Source organism: Bacillus rossius, chromosome 1 (assembly GCF_032445375.1).
Source record: "Bacillus rossius redtenbacheri isolate Brsri chromosome 1, Brsri_v3, whole genome shotgun sequence".
NCBI classification, from domain to species: domain Eukaryota; kingdom Metazoa; phylum Arthropoda; class Insecta; order Phasmatodea; family Bacillidae; genus Bacillus; species Bacillus rossius.
Window position 1 is genome coordinate 285,631,619 of NC_086330.1, and position 11,554 is coordinate 285,643,172.

Here is an 11,554-nt window from a genome sequence, read left to right on the forward strand (position 1 = left end):
TCCGCCAGCGGGGGCTGGTGCTGGCGGGGTGGGGACCGGGATTTACTGCCGACGGAGGTACGATGTCACTATATATATTTGATAATTGGATCAGGCACACCAATGTAGCAGCCTGCTGAATCTTGTGAAAATAAAGCAGCTGTGAAGGTGTATAATTGCCATATTCATATATAGAATTTTCTTATCTTTAATATATTAAGTTAATGAGGACGACCAGTATAAAGATAGCAAATCTAAGCATTAATTGTGATGCGGAATCTCAAGACCAATAACAGTGTTTTCGGCAGTATCGACAGTGTTTTGATGCACCGTAGTGTGATGATAAACCCAGGTAGAATAATTCGAATGTTGTTGTGGATTAAAGTAAAAAATTATAAGGACATTCACAGAGGGCATGGAAACCAATGACAAGACAACCTGAGTTATGTTTACCAGACTGTTATTTTTCAAAATAATCACATTCGTGTTAAATAAATTCATGATTTCATCATCAGCTTCCTGTAGTCGTAACACAGGAGGCACTAGGCAAACAAGTTGTGAAGTAGATAAAAAAGAAAATTTATTTATGTATTAATTACTGCTGTAACACTATGTCACCATCGTTACTCGTCTGCGTGACCAATATTATATCTTATATTGCCAACATGAGAATGAAACAATGCAATAAGACAACCTCTTAAATTAACATGCTGCACTAGAGGTCACCTTATTTAAGAAGTTACTCCACCTCACTCACTTCTTATTCATCGAGGCACGTTTGTTCTCCATGACAACTAATTATTTACACGACTAGTTATGCTAGTGCTAATAGCACTCGGCCACTCGTGGAGGTTTAAGATGCAGTGCAAACAATATGGCAACTTACATGAATACATAGTGATTCAGTTGAAATTACCAATAAACAAGTGTTGTGTTAGTCGCTCAATGTTACTGCATCTATATCAAGGCATCCTATCTATAAATAATACACATTCAAAAATGAACTTTTTAACATAATTTATTAAGTTTATTTTTATAATATCAATCAATCCATATGTGTTCAAATGTTAAGTGACGAAATTTTCAAGTTTTCTGAGGGTTTGCAAATATCATAAATAATCTTCTGTTCTTGCTTCATCTCTTCAACCGAATCACGGAGTTTTAACTTCACAAACATGCTTATAGGAACATCCTGAAAACAGAAGCTAGGCTTAAGTTAACTTCACTTTTTAAAGTCCATTCAACATTTATAGGGGTTTATCTATCACAAAATATATCTAGAAGGAAAACATGGTAAATAACAGTAGCAGTTGGTACCTTTACAATGGCCCAGCGATTCCTTTTCGGCACGCTGACGGGGAAAGAAGAGAATATACCATTTGGTACATCGTAGGAACCGTCTGAGGCCACTCCGAGACATGTCCAGTTGTCCTCTGTCGGAACACATTGCCACAGACATCTCAGATGCTGGCAACATGCTTGTGCAGTTGCCAAAGGCCACTCTTCAGATGGATCCTGCCCCGTTGCCCAGTTTTTTTGAACTTCCTGTGTAGGAAATGTAATAGGGTTTGTTAACACCACTGACATAGTAAAAAGGGAGGTGAAGATTAATAGGTTGAATCATACCTTCCTTTCAATTGTAACTGGCACTGTTGAAAAAGAAATATCTGGGAAAACTGAAGACAATTTTTTTTAATCTGCTACCGATTAAAATATTGTAAGTAATATAGTTTTACCCAGACTGGCTCACCTACTACTTTGTACTAACACTAAGGTTTTTTTTATATATGTACTGATATTTTAAATTAATTTCAAACAATTGATTATTAATGATACTATATTAGAAACAAGAAATTAAATTTTTGTCAACTCTTAACAACATTACTTTTTGATCACAGCCAATAAAACATTTTTTTCCCTTTTTTTTCTTCCTTTAGTAGTAGTTTTATAAAAATATTCAAAGGATGAGCAGGATGTGCAAGGTGAATTTTATTAAAAAGCTAGTTAATTTAAGTGAATAATATTTCAATGAAATTGTTGTACAATTTTTTGGTTAAAATATTTGACATATTTTAATTATATTAAGGTAATTTTATTTATTTGAGCCGGCAGCCCGACGTAATGACTTGGATTTTGAAGTGCCCGCCACGGGACTGCTGATTTTCCCTACTCTAGGTCTGATTTTCCTTTCTTACCCCTCCTGATTTGGACATGTCCACGCTGCGCATGCGCCGACGTCATGTCGAGGCTATATAAAGACATCAATTTGGTTAACTTCGTCTTCTTCGTCGTACTTTTGAATTGATATGTAGTAGACCAACCCTGGTCGCTAGTGCAGGCGGGTGCGTGGGCAGCACTCAGCGTAAGTAACTATCGCTAGGAATACTTCTACTTTTTCTATCTAGTCACTTTGTTTCGGCTCGCCCTTAGAAATGGACTTAATGATGTGTTTAGTAGAGCTAAAATGATATAATGAATTTGTGATTAGATTGTAGGGCATTATTTCTGCTGTAATCTGAGTTAGCGAGTCTGTGGACGGTCCAGATTTGGCAAACTGCACAAGCATGTTCACGACTGAATACCGTTTGGGTTAAGCGCTTCATGAAAGTTGTTAAGCACGTTGCGTGACTAACACGTTTGTAAAAGCTATTGAAAGATTAAAGAGGTGCACATGTTGTTCGAGAACATACTAACTCTGTGTGGTGTACGTGGTTGTCTGCGACAGACACACTGTCTGCGTAACCTTGAACCGAAAGAGACGGCAAACGCATTTTGTAACGCCTTATTGAAATAAATTTCAGAACAGTATTGTGCGGTTCACGAGCTGTGACTTTTGTATTAACATGTAACTTTCTTATTGCTTTTTTGTGCAAAAATATGTAACCAAGTTCCTGTAGTGAATGTGAAAATGTCATTGAATGTGCTAAAGAGATAACAACCTCGTAATGGTAAAGTAAACAATCATGTTTAGAAAGATTTTGATGGCAGAACATGCAGGGTTCTACAGTTGCTTGTCTTGTATGAAACTAGCGTCGTGAGGGCTTCACCGCTGGTTTCATATTAGTGTATTTGAATATTTATTAGAAACTATTAGTAGCAATATTTAAGAAAACTAATGACTAGGAATTAAAAGACAAAATACTTCATTTTTTAAAAAATATATATAATGACTAGGTAATGGAAAAATACAAGAAATGGACTTATACACAATTTCATTTTTCGGGTTAGAGGTACCCATTTTAATTATGTAGTTGTTAACAAACAAAAACAAGGACTGAGAAAAATATTTGTATTTAAAATTTTTTAATTTTTGTACCTTAAAACAAGATCAGCTTAGTCATGTCCTGTCTTTGACTACTTTAATATATAATAGCAGAGCTGTTCTAAAATATTATGATAAATATTTAACACTGTACGATATAAAATTCAAATAACATAACATGCACTGTGTGTATTATACTGTATAATTATCTTAAACTAGCTGCCCGACCCGGCTTCGCACGGCTATTCTAATGGAAATAAAATTAAGCCACATCTCCCATTTACAGTAATGGTAAATAAAAAAAATTCAGTGAAAATTTATTACAATGCTGTATAACGTACCAGAGAGAAAATGAATAGCACCGATGGTTTCCCGACTCGTGCACGCAACGTACAACTGATGTACTCGTACTTCGCTACGGCAGTCTACAGGCAGATCACTCTTGCGCCGCTCATTATACATGCCCCTCCTTGTGGGTACGCCACTGCCACGCGATGCCCGTTGCCATGGAGACGCAGAAGGCATGAACAATGCAAAATCCTGTTCTCATGCAGACAAAGTACCCACTGTTGCCTGGTTTTAACCACCCATGGGATCTAATTTTCGGCAAAATGTCATCCTGCGTAACATAAGGAACATTACTGTGAAGTTTCAAGTCTATAAAATATATATACTTGAAAAAAAAGGGCAATAAAAAACAAATTGAACACAGAGAGAGAGAGAGAGGGAAAAAAATAGTTTAGGTTTGCGATTTAAAGTGATAAAAAATTATTTAAATACTAATTGAACTCTTATGAGGGTACTGATTGCTTCGTTGTTAATATCACACGGGTGTTTTTTACTTGTATGGGAAAATTAAGAATGATAAGGCATCTAGTGCATGGCAAAAATGTTAATAGGCAATAGGAAATAAACTTCTAGCGCCTGTGGCATTGTCAACACACACTTCGTACGTGTACTGCATGTTGTATCTAACCCCCTCCAACGCATTTGATTCTAAATTGGACTTTTAGTAAGGATCCCTAATGTTACTGATAATATAATATAGCCTATAGCCTTCCTCAATAAATGTACTATCCAACACTGAAAGAAATTTTCAAATCGGACCAGTGGTTCCTGAGATTAGCGCGTTCAAACAAACAAACACACTCTTCAGCTTTATAATATTAGTATAGATATTAGTAAGTATGTAATCTAGAAGAAAAAAAGTACGTACAGAAACAAAAGTATCCTTGAGCCAATGATCATCACCTAGATCATCCTTAATCCTTGTCGATGTATAATTACTCATCTGTATGTATGCATTGTCTGCATCAGGTACCAGAGTCATCGAGCTGTTGCCCCACACAGTCATGTTGTGAACATTGTTTGTTGCCACCTGAAATTTTTTTATATATATGAGTCTACAACATGTTTGCCACTATTCGGGATTCGTGATCTGAACCCCGATGAAGCTTGGAGTGATCTGGTTCTGTGAATTCATCGAAGCCCCAAAGATGCCAGACTACTTCAAGACCCACCACAAGGTCAAGTGGCTGGTGCAGGTCACTAGGCTAGGTGGCGTGTACAGTATGATACCCAATACTTAGCAAATAATTATAGCTTGTTACACCTGCTGTGAAGAGAGTGAGGTGAGAGAGAAATATATATAAAGAAATTATGGGTTCACAAGCAGTTCTCATTCTAATTTAATGTAAAATTAGCTCGGGTGCACGTGACACGATGATTAAGTCGTAAAAGTTACACCTTTAACGATAATTTATAATACTCAAAACACTAACAAAGTTTCCGTTGGCAATCTACGCAGGTATTCATAAAAATACGTATCAGGAGTTGGCTGCCACTGTAGGTTAGGCCCGCACACTTAGGTTTCGTGTAGAACCCCAAATAAATAATTTCTTCAAGTACAAAGATTATTGGTATTCCCGATAGACTACTAATGTTTCGAACTTTACTTAAACCAATTGCAGATTTATGAGCGTCATAATTGTTTACAGATTATAATAACTCATTAAGCTGTTATTGTAATAATCTAAAGACATGAATATCTTATAATCATTTTAATAACAATCCTTTGAAAAAAATTACTCATGAACATACATTTCACCTTACACCTCCCATAAGTGCCATAATTTTTTCACCAAAAATATATCACAGAAATCTTAATTTACTGACGATTATAATCACTAGCAGCGATATGTTGCGGAACGTTCCAAGCACTATAGAGTGTTATGTAGATTACACTTAACTGAGTCACTCCTTCCAGGATAATATCTTTTCACAAATTGAAACTATGGCTATAGATTTAATTTTAATTCATGGTATGTCTCATGTGCGTAGTCTTCCTGTGCAAAAACAAACCTGCAGTTTTGCAGCCACGTGGGAGACAGCCAAGTTCAGGTCCATCATGGTGACCACTGTGAAGTTCTGGCGTTTCACTGACGGTGCGAACTGGGAACACACCCACGCGTTCAGCAGACCAGGGCAGCCTGCTACAACCACCAATACATCTTTCTTCGCTGTGCGGTTGATGGCCTCACCCTGTGACATAAGTTTAGGCTCACTACACTTCAACTGTTTTTAAACAGTTGCTTGAAATTAGAACATTTTATTAGTTATTTATAATAAATTATGCTGATACAATGTAATGTTTGGTGAAAATAATAATTGTTAAATATAATTAAAATTTTGGCACTGTCCAACTCATCCCTTGTCATCAAAAACACAAGTAAACTTTTGATTTACATTTTCATATTATATGGAAACTCTTTTCATTCTTTGATTTCTTTGAAAGTCAAATGCAGAATGAACCAGACACTAGAGTTGTGTATATAACTTGTACACAAAATAAAAAAGTAATAAAAAATGAAATTAGCATTATGCACACATGCAAAAATTTTGTACTCTCACAAAGTTATCACATGTTACCTACATTTTCTTAATCATCATTGTATTATTGAAATTGTTTGCATGGGCTAAACAGGTGGTCTGCGGACTTTCTACTGGTGACATATTGAACTCTTTTGAAATTGCGATGACACCCATGTAAAACGAGGTCACATTAAGTCAAAATCTAGTTGTTAATTTATAGATATCCACAGCATTCAGTTCATAAACGCATAGATTTTATAGTTGTTACAACTTCAATACTTGATACTCATTTTAAAATCGTGATGGTACACACTTGTTTTAAGTCCATTATCCAGTAACATTGTACTCACAATGTTCTTGAGGGTAGTTATGAAGTTCATAGCCATAGTAGAGTCGCCTGTGAACACTGATCGAGGGGCTGAGTTTAGCAAAATTGCAATGTCAGCATTCAATAGGGCTTCATCCAAATCTGAGGTCTCTGCCACATCTTGTAAAAACATATTTATAAAATAACATATTAGGTACCAATAATGTTAATAAACATGAACCGTCGTTATTTTTTGAACTTTATAAAAAGTTTTAACAAATATTAAAACAAATAAAACAATATATGGAAACTTAAAATACAAACCTCTGATGCAAATAATAATAAGTAAGTTCTGTACTTCTATCGAGTTACAAAAGTAATGGGATGTGCTTCGTGTGGTGTCTTCACCATATGCCTGGCTTATAGTTAAAAAGTTTTAGATATCCCACTTGGTTGGTCTTTGGAAAATTATGTACTTATTATTGTTTTATTCCATGAACGATCACGCAAGTGAGCCTTAGCTAGACCTGCGGGTACATGAAATTGACATGACTACTCTGAGGAGGGGCAGGAGGAATGGGAATGAAATCATACAACATAATTTCCTAAAAGTTACACACAATGTCATTACATTTTTGAAGTAATGAAAAAATATAATTTTGTAAATTGTTCTAAGAAAATTCACTTTTTCTGTACTTCTGTACTTCCGATTAATCTATGCTTCACTTAGTTGTGTAGCTGCATAGTTTTGTATGAAAACATCATAAAATTCTAAAACAATAAGTGGAATAAATATGACGAAACCCTTCGGTAATCCCTCTGGTCGCACCGACCATTATGCCCCCTTACTGACAAACAGGGGCGTGTACGTGGCCATATGGGTGGCACGAACATGTGCTGTTCAGCGCAATACAACATAGTGCTATGTCACGAAAGGACGACATCGATTACCGATCCAGAGCGCCAATCGACCAGGGATGTAGATGTATATGTGAATTGTTATTTTAATATTTTTAAATAATTAATTGAATGTTGTTTGTATCATTGGACACATAATAAATCATGACCACTTTCTTAATTAGTAAAATTATGTTCGCAACATGGCTTGACATAGTTTGCTGTTCACTGCACATTTTCGCGTGGCGGATATGGGATCGGCCAATTCGACATCCACTTTTACCGGGGCTAAGCGCATTTCGCACCAACGGGGCCCCTAAACCTTTGTTCATCAGTGACCACATTCTCATCACTGGTGTAAGTTTTAAAATATTTATGCATCCACTAAATGGCTAGCCCCTCACGGCTGGTTTAAACTCAGCAGCTGTTTTATATATCATTGGTGCCCATGCGAGAAAACTCTATTTAATAAGTAAATTTATATTTTCAGTCTGTATTTGGGATACGTTACAGGCCTCATGTAAATGACTTTAGTCATCATGATGTTTAGTTTTTTTCGCATATAGTTTAAAAGTAACTTTTAAAATGGCCCGAGGCCTTCCAAAACCCGTTATTTTAAGCCCACTTGGCATTAGTGTAATTAAAGGCTTACTGCCAAAGTGATTCATTTATGTGGCCATTGCGCCAGTAGCTTTTTTTGTTTCGCATGTGTGCTACTTAAGTTTCGTCAGTGTTAATGTACTCTCTACACAATTATTTCACCCACTGCATCAGTGGTGTTAATTTCTCACTAATGAGTGTTAGTGTTTTCTCAGTGTATGTTTAATGATGTAAGGTTACTACTGTTTACACGTTAGCTGCTTCGCGTATAAAGTTTTAGTACGGCTTAATGCAATACGCTGTCAGCGAATAACCTGTCGCAAAACACCGAAAGCCAGGAGACCCTCATTCGGTCAACTTAATCCACCTTAATTAGTCACAAACACCAGCAATTGATGCTGGGACGACCCCGGCTCAATACTTAAGGCACAAATATCAGATTATTGTGGGCCTGGTTAGTAATAAAATCCTTCTTACCAGAATTACCGCATTTATATTTAGGTAATTAGTCAACCAATTAGCATTGTTTTGGTGGCTACAACAGCCATGGGTAACCCTGCCACATCAACATCAGCTCTCTGCCAGCGATGTGGCTAGATCACGACTTGAGAAGAGTCTCAGCTCTACCTGCGGACTAACTAGCGTTCGTCTGGTATGCAAGTTCAGTTTCTTACTACCTTGCCACCTTACTTCATTGACGTCGTCCGACCGAAGGCCACCCTAAAGCCTGACCTGCAACCGCCAGTATTCAACCTCGCTAACGGAACGCGCCCCTAGCCATGGCCCACCCGAGTCAGGCGAGCCACCAGCAACCAAGGTAGAACCCACCCCCCCCCCCCCCAAATAAACAGACCGTCATTACAACCAACCACGTTATAAAAACAAACACAGATTATTAAACAGTATTGCGTATTAATTTAAAGTTGGTTAACGAAAGTGCGACGTAGGAGTGCCCGGGCACTCACGTGTGTAATACGTCGATACGTGTGTGAGTGTTCCCCTGGAGGCCTTCTGCCTGAATTAGTCAATTAGACCATGTGACATAATTATGCACTCCTTGTGTTACGTTATTACCCCACCAGAGCAATCCGGCAAGAGACGAACAGTCGTTGGTGTGACGTAAAATTTAAATATAATAATTCTTAAACATACTAACTGCAATTTGTAGAAGGGACGAGTGATCTTGATTTAGCTTTAATAATTAATGTAAGAATTTAACGCCCTTAAATTCTCTTATTAACATGTCACATTAGAAACTAACGTAATGAGGTCAACCCTGGCGCGAGGGCCACCGAGCCTCGGCCGGACGCCATGACATGACGCCAGTACAGCGCGACTCGTGGACCGGGGCGGACGCACGTCCCACGGAGAGACATCAACCTTTGTCTACATCGAACTCACTTCTGGTAAATATAGTCACTTATTAAAACCTCTTTTTTACTAATCTCTCCGTGCGTACCCGGTCCAATTTTCGGTCCAGGACTTAATCCGGCCGCATAACTTTAAAAACCCCTGCACCACACTTGATCTGCGGGGTAGGTTCAGCATCCGGCACGGGCCGCCTCCCGAGGAACAGAACTTTAGTTAAAATCAGTCGCTCCGGCACTGACACCACCCCGTAAGGGAACTTTGAGCGAATTTAGCTGCGGTCCGCGCTCCACTACCGTGGACACGAGCACTGTCTCAATACGTAGATTTACGGGATTGGCCGTCTCCAATCACCCTCACCCCTCGTTTGAGTAACCAGGCTCAGAAACGCCTAGTGCCACGCTAATACGGAATATTTAGTGACTTTGTACGACGCCTTGGAACTGAGCGTTTTTCTTTTGTAAACATGTGCAACGCATTACCACGCAACATTCATAAACTTGTGTCACGCACCCTCGTGTAACATTTTTTTGTAAACTTGTGCCACGTTTTATTAAGTAACTTTCAGACTCATTTTTGTGTAATTGTGTAGTTTTTGTATTTTGTGACGTCACCTGTTGTACGACGTGGCGTGTAACCAACGGCGTTACACCTAAACCACAGTCGCCTGAATAAATGACGCACGTCATTTATTGCCTCACTTCAGCGTATGATTACTTAACCCTACGACTCCCAACCACCGCCGAGTAGGAAATTCCTTAAACCCACGCAACATCGCCGACAGTCCTAGTGGGCCACGCAGGGCAATCGACCCCACGACCCACCTATCGACTAGAACCAGAGCTAGTCTGGCGCCCATCTGGACACATTACATTCACAGCAGCCACTCCCGCTAGGAACCGCACCGGGACTCGAGCCCGAGACCCCGGACGACGGCATCATAATGGTCTTTAATTCTTTACCTTCTATAATTAATATACATATACCTATATTTTCTAAATTTAATTAATACATGTGTACTATTTCAAACACAACAATTAATTCCAAAAACTTATCCAGTAGCACATATTATATTATCGTCCTTTACATTATAAGAAAACAAGGAAATATCGGTCGTTTGTAAAATATTACTGGCTAGAAAACACTATCGGTTTTACCTTCCACCACATCAAATGCTGCATTAAGTATTTCTTCTTTCAGTGGTTGAAGCTTCTCCCATGAAACCAAGTCATCATAGAGCACAAGATTCAGTGAACTGTCTCGACCCAATACTTCTCCTGTCGATAGTCCGTACAGAAGAGCTTTACATACCGGGCTCCCGGCCCCTATGATAGTCACCTTCACCATGCCTGTCAAATGTACAGTATAGAGTTTAAAAAATCAGTAAGTCACACAATATTACAGATATGCGATTTTACACAATGTTTAAGATCTATCCACTCATACTGCACTTAAGTTTTAATTACGACTTAATTACATATTTTCGCCATTAGAGTGCGTACTTACTTTTACATTTTACTTAGCAATATTTACAAATACTATTTATTTACCTTTCTATTTTATGGATTAGTGAACTACTACTGTGAAAATAAACCTTAAGATCTTGTATGCGAAAGTATATTGTCAGAGATATGGGCAAATATTGTAGTAGGTAAGAACAATATAGGAAACTCAGACCTTTTAACATGGAGAATGCTGGAGACATGCGACTGCAGCGATTATAGTGTCTTGTCATGTAGAACACCCCCAAAAGTAAAATTTATGTGAATCAGAATGGACGATCTTGGCACAGTTTTTCTCTCGCCGTTAAAATATTGTTGTTGTAGAGTAATTTATTTACACTACATACATTTGTAAGAAAATAAGTGTATTCATAATCAAAAAAGTTTTCGCACCCAACAAGATATATTGACTTAAAGATCATAAAAAATTACCTAACTTAAACTTGATGACAAAAAGGACAATGATCCTACAACTTTTAACAATAAAGCATACTTAATTTTAAACCTGAATTGTTTGTAAATTGTTTGTATTGTAAATAATTCCGTGAAACATGATAAAATAGTTAATTTCCAAGAATAGCAGCTTATGGAATGAAAAATAAAAAAAACTATCCGAAAATGGAATTTTTGAGTATTACTGTCTCAAAATAACACTGTTTTGTGTTTTTATTGTCATTTACTTAAATTAATAAACAATTGATAGCAATTTACAGCATTTTAAAGGTATTTAACCTAACTATATCAACTGTTAAATCAGTGAAATATGGG

The 11,554-nt window shown here is 37.5% G+C and overlaps 1 protein-coding gene across 2 annotated transcripts; it reads right to left on the bottom strand.

The window, feature by feature from the left end:
• Positions 1–979: 979 nt before the first annotated feature.
• On the bottom strand, positions 980–10,917 carry LOC134530120 (malate dehydrogenase, cytoplasmic-like). 2 transcript variants are annotated; one of them, XM_063364738.1, is made up of 7 exons: positions 10,835–10,917; positions 10,442–10,633; positions 6,463–6,599; positions 5,603–5,782; positions 4,458–4,619; positions 1,297–1,524; positions 980–1,171 (listed from the first exon to the last, which is right to left on the bottom strand). In XM_063364738.1, the coding sequence occupies exons 2-7, from the start codon at positions 10,629–10,631 to the stop codon at positions 1,040–1,042; spliced, it is 1,029 nt and encodes a 342-aa protein (XP_063220808.1). In that variant the 5' UTR covers positions 10,632–10,633; positions 10,835–10,917; the 3' UTR covers positions 980–1,039. The 2 variants fall into 2 exon arrangements, with proteins under 2 accessions (XP_063220808.1, XP_063220799.1); XM_063364729.1 differs by having other exon boundaries at positions 10,791–10,906.
• Between the last annotated feature and the right edge of the window lie 637 nt (positions 10,918–11,554).